Raw genomic sequence first — 21,653 nt, 5'->3', positions numbered from 1 at the left:
TTTAATAAAAATGTCCTTATATAAAATCGGGTGTCTGCAGTCACTCGGGGGTTAATCAGTGCTCCTGGTGCACACACAGGACAGGTGTGGATACAGTTGTAGCGGCTATTCTAGCACGTGACTATCTCTATTGGAATTACTGGAAAAAATAAAAGCACCACCAGCGTCTCCAATGTACCCAGCCCGGGGGCGGAGGGGGTCCTACAATACAGTGACCCCTCCATCCTCCGCCATTACTGGACTGTCCACAGATAAACTACAGGAAGATATTTACTGTAGACTAAACCATTTAGTAACACGCCTGATATGGTTTGGTCCCTCTGCGGGTAGAAAGTCTATACCCCAGCCCCCCCCTCCCAGTGTGGCGTATGGTTCAGCCCACAGAGCGCCACTAATAGCCGCGGAGCGGCAGTGTCAGCGCGGAGGGATCCGACTGTGCCTCGGTAGTGTGCAGTGACACGGCCGCGGCTTGTGGGAAATCCTATACAACCTGTGCGGAAGGATGTGGGGTACGGACTATTTTTTTGCATACTTTATACAGTATATGTAGAAATGTGAAACGAGATCTTATCATTGAGTCTAATTCCCCAGAACAGTCAGTGGAGAGAGACCCTGGGAGTCTTATCAGATCTCTGTAATGGAGGATGTGGCACAGCGGATCACCCCAGGTATTTGGAGATGTTTGCATGAAGTTTTCTGCTTTATTTCATTTTGTTTGCACATTTTATTGCACATTTTATTGCACATGAAATAAACACTAAACAAATAAAAATAATCAGATAATGTCTGCCCCCAGCAGTGGGGGGTCAGCATATGGGGGGATTATGTCCAAACCCTAATGGGGGGATGCAACAGGAGCAGGGGCTGTGGCCATCACTGTATGATATATATACCTGTGTGATAGCCCCCTCACATCAGAAGCACAGAGGGGGCTGTGGACATCACTGTATGATATATATACCTGTGTGATAGCCCCTCACATCAGGAGCACAGAGGGGGCTGTGGCCATCACTGTATGATATATATACCTGTGTGATAGCCCCTCACATCAGGAGCACAGAGGGGGCTGTGGACATCACTGTATGATATATATACCTGTGTGATAGCCCCCTCACATCAGGAGCACAGAGGGGGCTGTGGACATCACTGTATGATATATATACCTGTGTGATAGCCCCTCACATCAGGAGCACAGAGGGGGCTGTGGCCATCACTGTATGATATATATACCTGTGTGATAGCCCCTCACATCAGGAGCACAGAGGGGGCTGTGGACATCACTGTATGATATATATACCTGTGTGATAGCCCCCTCACATCAGGAGCACAGAGGGGGCTGTGGACATCACTGTATGATATATATACCTGTGTGATAGCCCCCTCACATCAGAAGCACAGAGGGGGCTGTGGACATCACTGTATGATATATATACCTGTGTGATAGCCCCCTCACATCAGGAGTGGACACAGAAGGGGCCCATGAGCAAGAACAGTATGTGGACCCATTGCTGCCATCATGGTGCATAAGAAGTTAGTAGTGGCCCCTTCCCCCCAGACCCCTGTAAGGCTGCGCAGGTTGCCCCAATATGTCCGCCCAGTCTCTGACACAAAAAGCAGCAAATGCGCCAGAGAGGAGTACATGGCAGCTCACCTAATAAAATGTTTTATCTGGCCTAAGTTCGCAAGTCTCTATGTAACTGCAGACTGGTGAATCCTCACATTGTGCGCAATGCGCGCTGCGAGGGTTCTCCGAGGTCAGAGCTATGGACGGCGGTCACACGGCTGCGAGTATACAATATGCAGACTGCTGGGCAGAATCCAACTACATGGGCGTGGCCTCACTCAATGCGAGTATATGGGGCGTTACCTCACTCAATGCGAGTGTATGGGGGATGGCCTCACTCAATGTGAGTATATGGGGCTGGATTCTGCCCGGCAGTCTGCATATTGTAGACTTATGGATTTAGACCGGACAAGCCCTTTAAAGCCAGAGGAAATAGATATGAAAAGCAGTTGCCCTATTTGCCACTCACATACCTTGTTAAGAACTGACCTATTTATTGCCATCAACAACCAGCGGCACTTACAAGTCGTCACACTGCACCTCGAACATCACGCCAGGTAGCACGGACAGAGAAATGTGCACTAAGGTTATGTTGACCTAGCTCCACTGCTGCTTATGTCCGGACCCCACAAATCTGGATTCAGGCACATGCGCTAACAGGCCATTGACTATAGTAATGCAGAAGGATTCACCATGTGCTCTTCACTGAGGCGGGCAGCCGGACACAGCTGAGTTTTGGGCCTATTATGGCTGAAGATGATGCACCACAGAGCACACGGTGACTCCATGTACCATATTCGCATGCAGTGTCTGAACTGCTATCACACACCTCCAGTTACCTATGGAGAGATTACATTAATTGAGACTTGCTATTTTCTCATTTTAAAAAGATTTGCTTTTTAGCCTAATTGGTCACCAAACACTTTTATAAATGTAAACTAACAAACTCAGCAGGTTCCCAGACTCCTTCGATACAGCGCCATGTCTCCTCTGCTACAACGGTGAGCTGAGGTACAAGGCACATTTATTGGCTGCAGCAGTGTGGTTCGCTATAGTCATGACATTACCGCTGCAGCCAATCACTGAACACAATGACTCTGCTGATGTAGAAGGCACATTTATTGGCTGCAGTGGTGAAGTTCGCTATAGTCATGACATCACCGCTGTAGCCAATCACTGAGCTCACCAACCCTGCAGACGTACAAGGCACATTTATTTGCTGCAGTGCTCAGTTGCTGTCTGAACTTCACAGCGGGTGGTCATGTTCTATGGCTGCTTGGTGTGAATTCAGATATAATAGTGCTGGAAGCATCGTGGGATCTCGTGTTGATCACGTATGACCTGCAGGAGTGTTTTGTGGGTTAATAAAAGGGTGAAAGAAGGTGCTTTTTGTCTTTTATTTCCAATAAAGGATTTTTTGTGTGTTTGTGTTTATTTACTTTCACTTACAGATTAGTTATGGGGGTCTTATAGACATTTCCCATTACTAATCTAGGACTTAGTGGCGGCTGTGGGCTGCCATTAACTCCTTATTACCCCAATTGCCTCCGCATTAGGTCAACGGGATGAGCTGGGTCCAGCACCAGAATAGGCACATCTAATGGATGTGCCACTTCTGGGGCGGCTGCAGGCTGCTATTGTTAGCCTGGAAAGGGCCAAATAACAATGGCCCTTCCCATCCTAATAATATCAGCCCCCAGATGTCTGCTGTACCTTGGCTGGTTTTAGAAAAATGGGGTGGACTCCTTGTAATTTTTTTTTTTAATAAATCAAATAATTAAAAAAGAAAAAAAAAAAAAAAAGCGTGGTATCCCCTCTGTTTTTCATAACCAGCCAAGGTACAGCACACAGCTGAGGGTTGCAGCTTGCAGCTGCTGCTGTTACTGTGCTGGATATGAAAAATGGTGGGGACCCCACGTCATTTTTTACAAAAAAATAATTTAAAAAACAGCTGGACAAGCTGGCTATTGCTCTATCTGTCCAGCTATTCTGTTATTTCTTTCTATCTGTTCTTTCCTATTATTTATTCTATATATTCTTTCTTTCTATCTATTCTATATTTCTTTGTCGCTCCATTGGGAGACCCAGACAATTGGGTGTATAGCTTCTGCCTCCGGAGGCCACACAAAGTATTACACTTTAAAAAGTGTAACCCCTCCCCTCTGCCTATACACCCTCCCGTGCATCACGGGCCCATCAGTTTTTTGCTCTGTGTTGAAGGAGGCAGACACATTCACGCAAGCTCCACATTTTAGTCAGCAGCAGCTGCTGACTTTATCGGATGGAAGAAAAGAGGGCCCCTAACAGGGCTCCCGGCATGCTCCCTTCTCACCCCACTCTGGTCGGCGGTGCTGTTAAGGTTGAGGTACCCATTGCGGGTACAAAGGCTGGAGCCACATGCCGTTATCCTTCCCCATCCCTTAGGGGCTCTGGGTGAAGTGGGATCCTAACCGGTCACCATGCACTGGGACCGGGCTCCCTCCGCAGCCCCTGGGGGAATCTGACGGACAGGAGACCGGGTATCATCAGGGACAGGCCCTGCTCCCCTGAGGTACTCTGTGTCCCCTTGGGGACGGCGCATAGAGCGCCTGTGTAACGGACGCTGCAGCAGCTGCTGGGTGTATTGTGTCGCCGGGACTACCGCGCCGACCGCGCTTGTTTGCCGGCCGCGTTACTAAATTTAGTCCCCGGCTTTTGCGGCCTAGTACCGCATACTCCCGCCCCCGGGCCTGAAAGTCAGGGGTAAGGGCGGGACGCTTGACTGGACGTCAGCGGTGAGGGCTGGAGCATACTTGGGTATCCTCCTCCCCCCTCACTGAGCACTGTGGGGCACCAGATTCCCGCACTTTCTGAGGCACGCCCACGGCCCCCTCCTCCTCTGAGAACGCTGGCAGCCATTGCTATCAGCACTTCTGCCGGTGGAGAACTTCAGAACGAGCTCCACAGCTCTGGGAGGCCCAGGCAGGGAATCTGGTGGACACACAACCGCTGAGGGCGGTCGGTAAGCCGCACCGGTTACTAGGTGCTGGCCCCCCTGGGTGCCGAAGTGTATATATATATATCCTTATATTGTATACATTTACTCTGTTCGGCCGCATTATTTGCTTTTGGCTATATACCCTCACTGATTGCTCTAAGAGGAGACAACAGCATGTCGTCCGCAAAAAGCAAGGGTGCCAAGGCACAGGCTTATTTTGCAACCTGTATCTCTTGTGCGGCTATGTTACCTGCAGGTTCCACCTACCCTCATTGTGTGCAATGCTCGGCCCCTGTGACACTCACTCAGCCGGAGCCTCAGCCACTGGTGGGACCCTCGGCCCAGGTAGAACCACCAGCTACCACTGTCCAGGTGGCAGGGACAGAGTTTGCAGTGCTGGCTGAGAAACTTTCTGAGTCACTCTCACAATCCATGACTCAGTCTATGGACAGATGGTCTGCTAAGATACTAGAAGCTTTGCAGTCCAGACCGGTAACACAGGCCCCGGGCACTGTTGAACCATTGCCCCCAGGCCCCCCTCGGTCGGCGCAGCAAAGTGCTCCTGGGGTGACTCCTAGGTCCCACGGTGAGGACTCCGACACGGACCGCAGTCCCAGACCGGCTAAGCGGGCTCGCTGGGAGCTTCCCTCGACTTCATCACACTGCTCAGGGTCTCAGCATGAGGACTTTCTGGAGGATGAAGCGGATGCGGCAGATCAGGGCTCTGAGCCTGACGCTGCTCTCAATCTTGATACACCTGAAGGGGACGCCATAGTAAATGACCTTATAGCGTCCATCAACCAGGTGCTAGAACTTTATCCTCCAACTCCTCCGATTGAGGAGTCAGCTTCTCAGCAGGAGAAATTCCAATTTAGGTTTCCCAAACGTACACGGAGTGCGTTTTTCGATCACTCCAACTTCAGAGATACAGTCCAGAAACACCGAGCTTTTCCGGACAAGTGCTTTACTAAGCGCCTTAATGACACACGTTACCCCTTCCCCACTGACGTAGTTAAGGGTTGGGCTCAGTGTCCCAAGGTGGATCCTCCAGTCTCTAGACTGGCGGCTAGATCCATAGTAGCATAGTGGCAGATGGTTCATCGCTCAAGGATGCCACTGACAGGCAAATAGAGCTCCTGATGAAATCCATCTATGAAGCCATAGGCGCGTCTTTTGCTCCGGCATTCGCAGCCGTATGGGCACTCCAAGCTATCTCAGCTTGTCTGTCTGAGATTAATGCAGTCACACGTGCCTCTACTCCGCAGGTTGTGTCTTTAACCTCTCAGGCGTCGGCTTTTTCGTCCTACGCCATGAACGCCGTACTGGACTCTGCGAGCCGTACAGCGGTAGCATCCGCCAATTCAGTGGCAGTCCGCAGGGCCATGTGGCTACGCGAATGGAAGGCAGACTCTGCTTCCAAGAGGTTCTTAACCGGTTTGCCATTTTCTGGCGACCGTCTGTTTGGCGAGCGATTGGATGAAATCATTAAACAATCCAAGGGAAAGGACTCGTCCTTACCCCAGTCCAAACCAAACAGACCTCAGCAACGGAAGATACAACCGAGGTTTCGGTCCTTTCGGCCCTCAGCCAGGTCTCAATTCTCCACGTCCAACAGGCCACAGAAAGGCCAGAGGAACTCTGATTCATGGCGGTCTAAGTCACGTCCTAAAAAGACCGCCGGAGGAACCGCCCCCAAGGCGGCCTCCTCATGACTTTCGGCCTCCCCAAACCGCATCCTCGGTCGGTGGCAGGCTCTCCCGCTTTTGCGACGCCTGGTTGCCACATGTCCAAGACCGATGGGTGAGAGACATTCTGTCTCACGGTTACAGGATAGAGCTCAGCTCTCGTCCTCCGACTCGTTTCTTCAGAACATCTCCGTCCCCCGAGCGAGCCGATGCTCTTTTTCAGGCGGTGAGCACTCTGAAGGCAGAAGGAGTGGTGATCCCTGTTCCCCTTCAAGAATGTGGTCGAGGTTTTTACTCCAACTTGTTTGTGGTGCCAAAAAAGGACGGATCATTCCGTCCCGTTCTGGACCTCAAACTGCTCAACAGACACGTGAAAACCAGACGGTTCAGGATGGAATCTCTCCGCTCCGTCATCGCCTCGATGTCCCAAGGAGACTTCCTAGCATCAATCGACATCAGGGATGCTTATCTCCACGTGCCGATTGCACCAGAGCATCAGCGCTTCCTGCGTTTCGCCATCGGAGACGAACACCTTCAGTTCGTGGCACTGCCTTTCGGCTTGGCGACAGCCCCACGGGTCTTCACCAAGGTCATGGCAACAGTGGTGGCAGTCCTACACTCTCAGGGACACTCGGTGATCCCTTACTTAGACGATCTTCTAGTCAGGGCACCCTCCCGGGTGGCATGCCAACACAGCCTGAACACTGCTCTGGAGACTCTCCAGAGGTTCGGGTGGATCATCAATTTCCCAAAGTCAAAATTGACACCGACCCAATCGCTAACTTACCTCGGGATGGAGTTTCATACTCTCTCAGCGATAGTGAAGCTCCCGCTGGACAAACAGCGTTCACTACAGACAGGGGTGCAATCTCTCCTTCGAGCCCAGTCACACCCCTTGAGGCGCCTCATGCACTTCCTAGGGAAGATGGTGGCAGCAATGGAGGCAGTTCCCTTTGCGCAGTTTCATCTGCGTCCACTTCAATGGGACGAGGTCGACGTCCCTCGACAGGAATGTCTCCCTTTCTCAGGCAGCCAAAACCTCTCTTCAGTGGTGGCTTCTTCCAACTTCTTTGTCGAAGGGAAAATCCTTCCTGCCCCCATCCTGGGCTGTGGTCACGACGGACGCGAGTCTGTCAGGGTGGGGAGCAGTCTTCCTCCACCACAGGGCTCAGGGAACCTGGACTCCGACCGAGTCCTCCCTTCAGATCAATGTTCTGGAGATAAGGGCAGTGTATCTAGCCCTAAAGGCGTTCCAGCGGTGGCTGGAGGGCAGACAGATCCGAATTCAGTCGGACAACGCCACGGCGGTGGCGTACATCAACCACCAAGGCGGCACACGCAGTCGTCAAGCCTTCCAAGAAGTTCGGCGGATTCTGCTGTGGGCGGAAGCCACAGCCTCCACCATCTCCGCAGTTCACATCCCGGGCGTAGAAAACTGGGAAGCAGACTTTCTCAGTCGCCAGGGCATGGACGCAGGGGAATGGTCTCTTCACCCGGACGTGTTTCAAGAGATCTGTCGGAACGTCGACCTAATGGCGTCTCGGCACAACAACAAAGTCCCGGCATTCATGGCACGGTCTCAGGATCACAGAGCTCTGGCGGTGGACGCGTTAGTTCAGGACTGGTCGCAGTTTTCGACTGCCTTATGTATTTCCTCCTCTGGCGATGCTGCCCAGAGTGTTACGCAAGATCAGGTCCGACTGCCGTCGCGCCATTCTCGTCGCTCCAGACTGGCCGAGGCGGTCGTGGTACCCGGATCTGTGGCATCTCACGGTGGGTCAGCCGTGGGCACTCCCAGACCGACCAGACTTGCTGTCTCAAGGGCCATTTTTCCATCTGAATTCTGCGGCCCTCAACCTGACTGTGTGGCCATTGAGTCCTGGCTCCTAGCGTCCTCAGGGTTATCTCAAGAGGTCATTGCCACTATGAGACAGGCCAGGAAACCAACGTCCGCCAAGATCTACCACAGGACGTGGAGGATCTTCGTATCCTGGTGCTCTGATCAGGGTTTTACTCCCTGGCCGTTTGCCTTGCCCACTTTTCTGTCTTTCCTTCAATCCGGAATGGACAAGGGTTTGTCTCTCGGCTCTCTCAAGGGACAAGTATCGGCGCTTTCCGTGTTTTTTCAAAAGCGTCTAGCCAGGCTTCCGCAGGTTCCGCAGGTCCGCACGTTCCTGCAGGGGGTTTGCCACATAGTCCCACCTTACAAGCGTCCGCTAGAACCCTGGGATCTTAACAGGGTGCTAACGGCTCTTCAGAAACCACCTTTCGAGGCGATGCGGGATGTCTCTCTATCACGCCTTTCGCAGAAGGTGGTCTTCCTAGTGGCAGTCACATCACTTCGGAGAGTGTCTGAGCTAGCAGCGCTGTCATGCAAAGCCCCCTTCCTGGTGTTTCACCAGGATAAGGTGGTTCTACGTCCGGTCCCGGAATTTCTCCCTAAGGTGGTATCCCCTTTTCATCTCAATCAGGATATCTCCTTACCTTCCTTTTGCCCTCATCCAGTTCACCAATGTGAAAAGGATTTGCACTTGCTAGATCTCGTGAGAGCACTCAGGCTCTACATTTCTCGCACGGCGCCCCTGCGCCGTTCTGATGCGCTCTTTGTCCTTGTCGCTGGCCAGCGTAAGGGGTCGCAGGCTTCCAAGTCAACCTTGGCTCGGTGGATCAAGGAACCGATTCTTGAAGCCTACCGTTCGTCTGGGCTTCCGGTTCCTTCAGGGCTGAAAGCCCATTCTACCAGAGCCGTAGGTGCGTCCTGGGCATTGCGGCACCAGGCTACGGCTCAGCAGGTGTGTCAGGCGGCTACCTGGTCGAGTCTGCACACTTTCACGAAACACTATCAGGTGCATGCCTATGCTTCGGCAGATGCCAGCCTAGGTAGGCGAGTCCTTCAGGCGGCGGTTGCCCACCTGTAAGAGGGGGCTGTTTTACGGCTCTTTTTATCGAGGTATTCTTTTACCCACCCAGGGACTGCTTTTGGACGTCCCAATTGTCTGGGTCTCCCAATGAAGCGACAAAGAAGAAGGGAATTTTGTTTACTTACCGTAAATTCCTTTTCTTCTAGCTCCTATTGGGAGACCCAGCACCCGCCCCTGTTCCCTTCGGGTTGTTGTTCTTTTGTGTACACATGTTGTTCATGTTGAATTGTTCTTTGGTTCATGGTTTCAGTTCTCCGAACATCCTTCAGATTGAGTTTACCTTAGACCAATTTATAAGTTTCCTCCTTCCTGCTTTGGCACCAAAACTGATGGGCCCGTGATGCACGGGAGGGTGTATAGGCAGAGGGGAGGGGTTATACTTTTTAAAGTGTAATACTTTGTGTGGCCTCCGGAGGCAGAAGCTATACACCCAATTGTCTGGGTCTCCCAATAGGAGCTAGAAGAAAAGGAATTTACGGTAAGTAAACAAAATTCCCTTCGTTCTCTCTATTTTATTTTTTCTATCTATCTATCTGTCTATTAAATATCCTATCCTATCTTAGATTGTTTCTCCTTAAAAAAAAGCATAAAAAATGCATTAACAAAAACATGGCACAAAAAAAAACCGCGGCAAAATGCATGTGTTCCTTCATGCGTTTTTTGGGACGCGTTTCTGTGACCACGGAAAAAAAAGATGCTCTCAAGATGCAACGTGCGGATGTAGCCTAAGGGGTACCTTACACGCTGCAACATCGCTAGCGATAGCACTCGCCCCGTCGCTCGTGCGACATTTGGTGATCGCTGCCGTAGCGAACATTATCGCTACGGCAGCGTCACACACACATACCTTGTCAGCGACGTTGCTGTGACCGCCGAACAATCAAGGGGGAGGTGCGTTAGGCGTCTTAGCGACGTCACTGCGGCGTCACTAAGCGGCCGGCTAATAGAAGCGGAGGGGCGGAGATGAGCGGGACGTAACATCCCGCCCACCTCCTTCCTTCCGCATTGCCGGTGGACGCAGGTAAGGAGATTCGTCGCTCCTGTGGTGTCACACACAGCGATGTGTGCTGCCACAGGAGCGACGAACAACATCGCTACGTATGAGACAACGATTTTTGGTTTTTGGACGACCTCCCCAAAACCAACGATTTTTGTCTCTTTTGCGATCGTTTAAGGTCGCTTGTACGTGTCACATGCTGCGATGTTGCTAACGACGCCGGATGTGCGTCACAAACACCGTGACTCCGTCGATAAATTGTTAGCGATATTGCAGCGTGTAAAGTACCCCTAAGTTCACATATATCTAGGACTCTCTGCTGAGCACTGTGTCGGGGGTCCATCTGACTCTGTGAAACACGAGATTCTGACGAAAACTCGATAGAACCATCAGGTGGAATCCAAAGTTACTATGTCGGCCTTATCAATACTGTGTTTGCAGCTGTCCGTGAAAAAAAAAACTTGACAACAATGTTGTTGAATAGGGCTGTTCAAATTTCCATTTTTTTTCACAGACGAAATGTTTGTGTAAGTAAAATGGCAGCATGGACTAGTCTTCTTCTTATTTTGTAGGAGATTAACTATTTAAGTCTATGGGTGTGTAAAAAATATCAGACACCATACAGATCAACCGTATAGTATCCGATTTTTACTAAATAGGAAACTGTGTTTGATTTTGTGAATATTAATAGCTGCTGATATATAAAAATAGATGCCTTACAGATTGGATACAGATGGATATCAGACTTTTGTTTTATAGGCTCAAGAGAACTTAGCCTACTATGAATGGCTGCGTCGGAGCTCTGTTTAGGTTGGAATCATGTTTTATGGGGATTCCGATAGACGCAATACTTAATGGAAAGCACCTTCAACTGCATAGATAGGTCCAGAAATATTTGGACAGTGACCGAAGTTTGGGCATTTTACAATAGTTGTGTACTAACATATTTTCCAAGATACAGTTATATATTTAATATGGGATTAAAGGGCAGACTTTCAGCTTTAATTTGAAGGTATTCACATCCTATTTGGAGAAAGGTTTTATGAATAACAGCTCTTTAATATGTAGCTGACTCTTTCAAGGGACCAAATGTAATTGGACAATGATCTCAAATGTTCTTTAATGAACTGCATGGGCTATTCCCTGATTAATCCATCATTAATTAAGCAGGTAAAAGGTCTGTAGCTGATTCCAGGTGTGGCATTTGCATTTGGATGCTGTTGCTGTAAACATACAACATGCAGTCAAAGGAGATTTCAATGGAAGAGAAATAGACCATCATTAGGCTGAAAATAGAAGTAATCCATAAGAGACTGAATAAATGTTAGAAGTGCCCAAATCAACAGTTTGATATATTCTGCAAAAAATGAGCGCACTGGTAAGCTTGGGAACTCAAAAAAGGCTGGACATCCATTGAAGACAACAGTGGTGGATGGTCGCAGAATCCCTCCCATTGTGAAGAAAAACCCCTCCACAACATCCACCCAAGTGAACACCACTCTCCAGGAAATAGGTATTTCATTATCTAAGTCTGCCATAAAGAAAAGACTTCATGAGAGCAAATACAGAGGGTTCATAACAAAGTGCAAACCATTAATGAGCCTTAAAAGGAACCTGTCACCAGGTTTTCCCATATAAACTGCGGCCACCACCAGTGAGCTCTTATATACAGCATTGAAGAATACTATATACAAGTGCCCAATCCATAAAAATAGACCTTTATTATACTTGCCTGCGGGGTGATCTGGTCTGATGGGTGTCGCTGATATCGCCTCTCTGCTTGCAATTGCTGTCCTCTTTCCCTGTGTTGTGTAGCTGACATGATCTACCAGTGGGGGGGGGGGGGTCACAAAACTACCAAATAATACCAAAAAATAAAAAATTATATCCAAAAATTGGTGTAGCTGATACAGGCACACACCTAAATGCAGAGCATACTCTGGTTTTTGTCTTGAACACTTATATACAGTATTCTAGAATGCTGTATATAAGGGCTCACTGCTGGTTGCCGCAGTTTATATGGGAAAAACTTGGAGACAGGCTCCCTTTAAAAATGGAAAGGCCAGATTAGACTTTGAAAAAAAAAATATTTAAAGAAGCCGCCCAGTTCTGGAAAAACATTCTTCAGAGAGATGAAACAAAGATGAACCTGTACCACAATGATTTGAAGAAGAAATATGGAGAAGGCTTAGAATGATTCATGATCCAAAGCACAGCACATCACCGGTAAAACATGGTGGAGGCAGTGTGATGACATGGGCATGCATGGCTTCCAGTGGCACTGGGTCACTGGTGTTTATGATGTGACTGAAGACAGAAGCAGCCGGATGAATCCTGAAATGTACAGGGCTGAACTTCTGAGATTCAACCAAATGCAGCCAGGTTGAGTGGACGACGTTTCACAATATTGATGGACAATGATCCAAAACATACTGCAAAAGTGACATGTCATAATTTCATCACTCAGTATCCTAGTGGTGCAGTGAGTAACAGCTCAACTGTCCTATTGAATCAGGGGCGTGCTGGGCTGTCCATTTGGTTTGGGCGGCTGAGTTGTCACTATCATTGGCAGGAGCATGATAATGCCAGTATTGTGAGTGACAGCCCCGCAGTACAATCTGGCCAGGTCTGCTGGCTTTCCTCCGATATTGCAAAAATGTGTGAGACACACAATGGAGTTATTTCAAAATACAAAGTTTTTTATTAAGCATGATAAAAGGGACAATAAACAACAAACACCATGTATATCCCATTTGTAACAATAAATACAGACAAAAAGGAGTAACCTCACTATGTGGGGTGTTCAGGATTAAAGCAAAGTATAATGCACTCAGCACTAGCAGGGAAAAGAGTTATTAATGTATAAAGGGGAGACCCTCCCACCAGTCATACCCGCAGAGTGCAACAAGGTCAGAAAACACCCCCAAAATTCTGATACCACAGTACCGGGCGTGGACCAGGATTAACCCCCCTCTATTCTGATTACCATCGGGTATGTATCTATCTATATACTGTCTTTGTCTGCCATTTATGTTTGCTACACCATTTAAACAATATTAATATGTTATGTAACAGTAGGAAGTCTTTGTGATGCCCGGTACTGTGGTATCAGAATTTTGGGGGTGTTTTCTGACCTTGTTGCACTCTGCGGGTATGACTGGTGGGAGGGTCTCCCCTTTATACATTAATAACTCTTTTCCCTGCTAGTGCTGAGTGCATTATACTTTGCTTTAATCCTGATCCCCACATAGTGAGGTTACTCCTTTTTGTCTGTATTTATTGTTACAATTGGGATATACATGGTGTTTGTTGTTTATTGTCCCTTTTATCATGCTTAATAAAAAACTTTGTATTTTGAAATAACTCCATTGTGTGTCTCACACATTTTTGCAATATTGGAATAATGAGTTTTAATTGATTATGGAATTATACTGGGGATACTACTGTTTTGACTATGACTATGGTCTAAAATACTGTAATATATAAAAAACATATCCCCATTTTCCATGAAAACTTTATCAACATGGCTTTCCTCCGAGTGGTGCCTGTTTAGGATAATTATTCAGCTATTTAGCTGGCTGAGATTGGTCAGACCTTTGCCAGTCTTAGCTAACTCTGTGGAGTTTGTATGGCATTACCACTTGTCTGCTGTTGTCATCCTTTGCTGACCTGACCTAGGAATTGTATATTGACTACACTCTTAAATTACCCCTTTTGTCTTTGACGCACTCTGACCTGTTATCTGACCCTGGCCTTGGCCTCTGACTATCTGGTTTGTCTAATCCCTGGTCTTAAGCTGGGTTTACACACTGCAACATCGCAAACGACATCGCTGTAACGTCACCGGTTTTGTGACGTTACAGCGACCTCCCCAGCGACATTGCAGTGTGTGAAACCTATCAGCGACCTGGCCCCTGCTGTGAAGTTGTGATCGCTGCAAATCGTTCAGGACCATTCCTAGGTCCTTTGTTTCCCGCTGTGCAGCATGCATCGCTAGCAAGTTTCAGTGTGTAAAGGGGACTTTACAGCGACTCCGCGGCTCTGTCTGTGTAGCGTCCTGATTAGCGGTCACCGGTGAAGGATTCACCGGTGACCGCTAATCCCCCGAGTGACTGAAGTGTCCCCCCCCTCTCTCATACTCACCGATCCCCGATCACCGGCGCTGCACGGCGTTCACTCTGCTCCAGCGGCTTTTCCTTTTTTGAAAAAGCCGGACGCTCATTAAACAATCTCGTATTCCCTGCTTTTCCCCGCCCACCGGCAAATATGATTGGTTGCAGTGAGACACGCCCACACGCTGAGTGACAGCTGTGTCACTGCACCCAATCACAGCAGCCGGTGGGCGTGTCTATACTGTGCAGTAAAATAAATAAATAAATAATTAAAAAATCCGGCGTGAGGTCCCCCCCAATTTTAATACCAGCCAGATAAAGCCATACGGCTAAAGGCTGGTATTCTCAGGATGGGGAGCTCCACGTTATGGGGAGCCCCCCAGCCTAACAATATCAGCCAGCAGCCGCCCAGAATTGCCGCATACATTAGATGCGACAGTTCTGGGACTGTACCCGGCTCTTCCCGATTTGCCCTGGTGCGTTGGCAAATCGGGGTAATAAGGAGTTATTGGCAGCCCATAGCTGCCAATAAGTCCTAGATTAATCATGTCAGGCGTCTCCCCGAGATACCTTCCATGATTAATCTGTAAATTACAGTTAAAAAACACACACCCGAAAAATCCTTTATTAGAAATAAAAAACACTAACAAATTCCCTCATTACCAATTTATTACCCACAACAAAGCCCTCCTTGTCCGGCGTAATCCACGGTCCTCCAACGTCGCATCCAGCTCTGCTGCATGCAGGTGACAGGAGCAGCAGAAGACACAGCCGCTCCTGTCACCTGCACGCAGCTAATGAAGAGAGCCGTGTGATCGGCTGAGCTGTCACTGAGGTTACCTGGATCCAGCGGTGGCCGCGGGTAACCCCAGTGACAGCTCAGCTGATCGCGCTACTCACCGCCACTCCGGTCAGCTCCACGCAGCAAATGAGGTGAGTAGCGCGATCAGCTGAGCTGTCACTGAGGTTGCCCGCGGCCACCTCTGCATCCACCGCTGGATCCAGGTGGATGCGACGTTGGAGGACCGTGGATTACGCCGGACAAGGAGGGCTTTGTTGTGGGTAATAAATTGGTAATGAGGGAATGTGTTTGTGTTTTTAATTTCTAATAAAGGATTTTTTCGTGTGTGTGTGTGTTTATTTACTGTCACTTACAGATTAATCATGGAAGGAATCTCGGGGAGACGCCTGACATGATTAATCTAGGACTTATTGGCAGCTATTGGCTGCCAATAACTCCTTATTACCCCGATTTGCCAACGCACCAGGGCAAATCGGGAAGAGCCGGGTACAGTCCCAGAACTGTCGCATCTAATGTATGCGGCAATTCTGGGCGGCTGCTGACTGATATTGTTAGGCTGGGGGGCTCCCCATAACGTGGGGCTCCCCATCCTGAGAATACCAGCCTTCAGCCGTATGGCTTTATCTGGCTGGTATTAAAATAGGGGGAACCGCACGCCGGATTTTTTAATTATTTATTTATTTTACTGCACAGTATAGACACGCCCACCGGCTGCTGTGATTGGGTGCAGTGACACAGCTGTCACTCAGCGTGTGGGCGTGTCTCACTGCAACCAATCACATTTGCCGGTGGGCGGGGAAAGCAGGGAATACGAGATTGTTTAATGAGCGGCCGGCTTTTTCAAAAAAGGAAAAGCTGCCGGAGCAGTGTGAACGCCGTGCAGCGCCGGTGATCGGGGATCGGTGAGTATGAGAGAGGGGGGGAAATCACCAGCAAATGAGGTAACGCGATCAGCTGAACTGTCACTGAGGTTACCCGCGGCCATCGCTGCATCCACCGCTGGATCCAGGTAACCTCAGTGAAAGCTCAGCCGATCACACGGCTCTCTTCATTAGCTGCGTGCAGGTGACAGGAGCGGCTGTGTCTTCTGCTGCTCCTGTCACCTGCATGCAGCAGAGCTGGATGCGACGTTGGAGGACCGTGGATTACGCCGGACAAGGAGGGCTTTGTTGTGGGTAATAAATTGGTAATGAGGGAATGTGTTTGTGTTTTTTATTTCTAATAAAGGATTTTTCGGGTGTGTGTTTTTTAACTGTAATTTACAGATTAATCATGGAAGGTATCTCGGGGTGACGCCTAACATGATTAATCTTGGACTTATTGGCAGCTATGGGCTGCCAATAACTCCTTATTACCCCGATATGCCAACGCACCAGGGCAAATCGGGAAGAGCCGGGTACAGTCCCAGATCTGTCGCATCTAATGAATGCGGCAATTCTGGGCGTCTGCTGGCTGATATTGTTAGGCTGGGAGGCTCCCCATAACGTGGGGCTCCCCATCCTGAGAATACCAGCCTGCAGCCGTATGGCTTTATCTGGCTGGTATTAAAATAGGGGGGGACCGCACGCCGGATTTTTTAATTATTTATTTATTTACACGGCACACAGAGCCGCGCGGCATTAAATGAAGTCGGGTGAAGTTCACCTGCTGTCCCAAACGACCAGCTAGTCGCTCTGCAGGTCCGAATCGCTGTTACGTCGTTGGCCAGGTCTGCCTGTTTGACAGCTCACCAGAGACTTTGTAGCGATCCCGGCTAGGTTGAGATCGCAGGTTGGATCGCTAGAAAGTCTCAGTGTGTAAACCCAGCATTACTCATGGCTTGACTCCTTGGCTCACAGCTTCTCCGTGAGAAGGGATTCAGCGTCACTGATGCAAAAGTTTAAGGTAAAGAAGTGGAATATTCTGCAATGGCCGAGTCAATCGCCAGATCTCAACCCCATCGAGCTGCATGTCACATGCTTATAAGGAAACTTATAGAAGTGGTCCACTAGACAGCATAGTGGCCAGACATCGATGTAAATCTCATAGAGAAGGTTTTTCTCAAATACCTTGTGTGATCAATTGTACCTCTAAGTGGCGCTATTGTGGTCCGCTCATCGCCATCACGTCACTCCTGGGCTCCATGATCACTGAGATCTGGTGAGGTCATGTCAACTCCCAGCTGACCCAACATTACCAAGGCGGACTCCAGTATTCTAGAATACTGTATGTACGACCTTAAGGCTACTTTACATGCTGCGACATCGCTAGCGATCTCATTAGCGATGTGAAATTCTAGAGCGCAAGTGCGATCTTTCGAGATCGTACATAGGTCATTTTACGCATGTGCGATCTCGACAGGTCGCACTTGCGATCTAGAATTTCACATCGCTAATGAGATCGCTAGCGATGTCGCAGCATGTAAAGTAGCCTTTACTCCTGGTAGCCGCAGGTCAAAAGTGAGAATCATGGTGACAGGTTCCTTTTAAGGCAAAAAGACCCACAAATAAGCAATAACTTAAGTCAGCTGCAGTACAGGCTTGGAAGAGCATCACAAAGGAGGTTGGTGACGTCCACGGCTTCCAGACTTCAGGCAGTCATTGCCTGTAAAGGATTCTTTACAAAGTATTAAAAATGAACATTTTATTTAAGGAAAAATACATTTTAATTGTCCAATTACTGTTGAGCCTGAAATGAGGAGGCTTTGGAGAAAAATGATTGCAATTCCTAAACGTTTCACAGGATATTTTCTTTCATCTCTTCTAATTAAATGTGAAAGTCTACACTGCAATTGCATCTCACTTGTTTCATTGTAAATTAAAATCCTGGCCTGCGGAGGCCAAACCACGATCATTCGGGCACTGTCCAAATATTTCTGGACCTAACTGTATATTTGTGTATTATTATGTTATAGATAAGACCTTTGTCTATAGACCCCAGCTGCTAACGGCAGAGCCTGTGCATCTAAGAGGTAATCCAGGGAAGATTCGGTCCTACAGGGCTCCAGCTATGTCCCTGGGATCTGGCTTATAGGACACTTTATGTTTTATACAACTTGAAAGTCATATATAGTATGTCTTTCTTGCAGGTAGAAGATCCATCACAAGGAAGAACACTGGTAAGTCTGTGTATATAACTTAATGCTGTGCATAATAGTGGAGAACAGAACATTTAGCGAAAAGGAAACTCCTCTGTTTTTTTTTAATTCACTCGACTATTTCATGTGAACAAGGACTAATTTTAGGGTTCCCTTTCCACTGTCATGTTAATCTGTGCTTCCTACGAATTCTTAGAGTATTTAACGCAGATACCAGAATGATTATTTGGGAAATGACATTCAATGATCAGACAAAGTAGGGATTTTTCTTGCAATTTCTAGTAAGTATGGTTTCAGGTGTGTTGTGATCTTTATGTATGTGTGTGTGTCTATATATGTCTGTATTTGTGTCTGTATCTGTGTGTGTTTGTATCTGTGTGTCTATATTTGTGTGTGTGTCTGTATCTGGGTGTGTATCTGTGTGTGTCTGTTGTATCTGTGTGTTTCTGTATCTGTGTGTGTGTCTATATATCTGTGTGTCTGTATCTGGGTGTTTATCTGTGTTTGTGTCTATCTATATATGGGTATCTGTATCTGTGGGTGTGTCTGTATCTGTGGGTGTGTCTGTATCTGTGGGTGTCTGTATCTGTGGGTGTCTATCTGTATGTGTGTCTCTGTATCTGTGGGTGTCTGTGTCTGTATCTGTGTGTGTCTCTATCTGTGTGTCTGTATCTGTGGGTGTCTCTATCTGTATGTGTGTCTCTGTATCTCTGTCTGTATCTGTGGGTGTCTCTATCTGTATTTGTGTCTCTGTATCTGTGTGTGTCTCTGTATCTGTGTGTGTCTTTATCTGTGTCTGTATCTGTGTGTGTCTCTATATATGTGTGTCTGTATCTGTGTGTGTCTATATCTGTGGGAGTCTGTATCTGTGTGGGTGTTTATATGTGAATGTGTCTGTATCTGTGTGTGTGTCTGTATCTGTGTGTCTGTATCTGTGTATGCGTCTATATATCTGTGTGTCTGTATCTAGGTGTCTATCTGTGTGTGTGTGTGTCTATATATATGGGTGTCTGTATCTATGGGTGTGTCTGTATCTGTGGGTGTCTCTATCTGTATGTGTGTATCTGTGTCTATCTGTGTGTGTCTCTGTATCTGTGTGTCTTTATCTGTATTTGTGTCTGTGTGTGTCTTTGTTTATTTTACAAATACTGAAGTAAAAACCTCACCAAATACTCAACATGTGCACATGGCCTTGTAGTTTCTTTTTTTAATCCTCCTGCCCCTTTCTCTGATATCTATAGAGTTTACTGTGGTACTTTCTCCTGATTCTTACTTGACCACTGTTCAGCCCAGACAGAGACAATGGGGGAATCCAGATACTGTAGTATCGCCATAAGGTTATAGCATTACAACTGAATACCAGTAATATGAAGAAGTTACCAAAATACAGTTCAATGTATATGGGGGCCCTGATTTTATAGAGGATGCAGGGGGTGAGCAGAATCCGCCACTTTGGATACTTGGATATGGCCAATCCTTTTGTTGTACGTGAGGTTAGCTGCTGTAAGAGGAGTCTGGTAGCAGTTCTTTGTCAAGCGTTCCTGTGTATAGGGCAATGGATAGCTATTTATTGACCATGAAGGGCTATTTACTCTCCAATCCAATTTTAAATTGGTTTCAAAGAGTCACAACTGCACAGTGGTTGGTACCATTGGTGGTGCCCAGCGACTATAGTGCCCAGGTCCTTTTTTAAAGCATTAGTTCAATGGTTTTTTTTTTGTTTTTTTTTTATCTCAGCACTGGAGTGGTGAGATCAAAATCTAAATCTTTAAATCTAAGTTTTTGCCCCCTGTCATATACTCACCTTCCGACAGCTTCACCTTCTATCATCATTTCTTCGGGCCAGTCTCCAGCTATTTGTGACTTGCCGTCAGCTCCAGTGTTTCATGGAGTGGGCCAGAGGTTACAAATGAATACAAGTCTATGGGAGCCTCATTCTGGCTCTCATAGAGTTGCATTGAGCGCTTATGAGTGATTTCTAAAAATGGTAAAGTTGCCGGAGAGTGAGTATAGGACCAGGGGCAGGGACGTAGATTTAAAATGCCACTCCAGCTCTGCAATAAAAAAAACACTGGAGTGGTGCTTCAATTAAATGAACCCAATGCTTGCTGGGTGTCACTGGGTGTTTACAACTGTACCACCCGGCAAGCAGTTACATCTCTTCACAACCATTGTCAGAGTAAAATTGGAGGAAAGACTCTTCTTAGAAAGTGGCGGTAGAGACGCGCCATCTTGGCATCATTTTCATTGGTTAAAAACACTAGTTTTGCAATCAATTTTTTCAAATGTGATAACCAATATGGCTGCACATCCTGATGTCTTTGAAAAAATGGCCACAGGAAAAATGTCATAGCTGCCTATTCACAATGTATTTGCATCTATCATGGAGGTATACACAGGGGTTGATTTCCAGATGCATACCGCCAATGGATGCCAATGGATATTGCGGCATACGTCGCTTTTAGGCTCCCAAGTGTACAGTGCAATGATGTTTTCTTGTGGGGTGCCTCTGGATAGAATAAATTGTGGTGCTGACAATTTTATTATAATCAGCAAAAAAAGTACAACAGGCATTTTATTTTAGCTATGGCATAGATAGATAGACAGACAGGCAGACAGACAGACAGGCAGGCAGACAGACAGACAGAAAGGCAGACAGGCAGATAGATAATAGAGGGATAGATAGACAGATATAGAAAGATAGATATATAGATAGATACATGATAGAGGGATGAAAAGATGAATGGTTAGATAGATAGATAGATAATAGATAAATATATAATAGAGGGATGGGATAGATAGATAGATAGACAGATAGATAGTTAGATTGACAGATAGATAGAGAGATAGAAGATAGATAGAATCATAGATACAGTGCCTACAAGTAGTATTCAACCCCCTGCAGATTTAGCAGGTTTACACATTCGGAATTAACTTGGCATTGTGACATTTGGACTGTAGATCAGCCTGGAAGTGTAAAATGCACTGCAGCAAAAAAGAATGTTATTTCTTTTTTTATTTTTTTTTTAAATGGTGAAAAGTTTATTCAGAGGGTCATTTATTATTCAACCCCTCAAACCACAAGAATTCTGTTTGGTTCCCCTAAAGTATTAAGAAGTATTTCAGGCACAAAGAACAATGAGCTTCACATGTTTGGATTAATGATCTCTTTTTCCAGCCTTTTCTGACTAATTAAGACCCTCCCCAAACTTGTGAACAGCACTCATACTTGGTCAACATGGGAAAGACAAAGGAGCATTCCAAGGCCATCAGAGACAAGATCGTGGAGGGTCACAAGGCTGGCAAGGGGTGCAAAACCCTTTCCAAGGAGTTGGGCCTACCTGTCTCCACTGTTGGGAGCATCATCCGGAAGTGGAAGGCTTATGGAACTACTGTTAGCCTTCCACGGCCTGGACAGCCTTTGAAAGTTTCCACCCGTGCCGAGGCCAGGCTTGTCTGAAGAGTCAAGGCTAACCCAAGGACAACAAGGGAGGAGCTCCGGGAAGATCTCATGGCAGT

The 21,653-nt window shown here is 47.4% G+C and overlaps 1 protein-coding gene across 2 annotated transcripts in view; it reads left to right on the top strand.

Annotated features, from left to right (window-relative positions):
• Window positions 1-605: 605 nt before the first annotated feature.
• RBBP5 (RB binding protein 5, histone lysine methyltransferase complex subunit) overlaps window positions 606-21,653 on the top strand; it is a 161,626-nt gene continuing 140,578 nt past the window's right edge. Inside the window, exons 1-2 of one of the 2 annotated variants that reach the window (XM_075335683.1) lie at window positions 606-668; window positions 18,126-18,155. In XM_075335683.1, coding sequence (XP_075191798.1) covers window positions 638-668; window positions 18,126-18,155 — 61 coding nt within the window. In that variant the 5' untranslated portion in view covers window positions 606-637. The remainder of the gene's footprint in view (window positions 669-18,125; window positions 18,156-21,653) is intronic. The other variant, XM_075335681.1, reaches the window with a different exon arrangement.

This window comes from Anomaloglossus baeobatrachus, chromosome 2 (assembly GCF_048569485.1).
Source record: "Anomaloglossus baeobatrachus isolate aAnoBae1 chromosome 2, aAnoBae1.hap1, whole genome shotgun sequence".
Classification (NCBI taxonomy): Eukaryota; Metazoa; Chordata; class Amphibia; order Anura; family Aromobatidae; genus Anomaloglossus; species Anomaloglossus baeobatrachus.
This window is presented reverse-complemented; position numbering and strand designations above follow the sequence as displayed.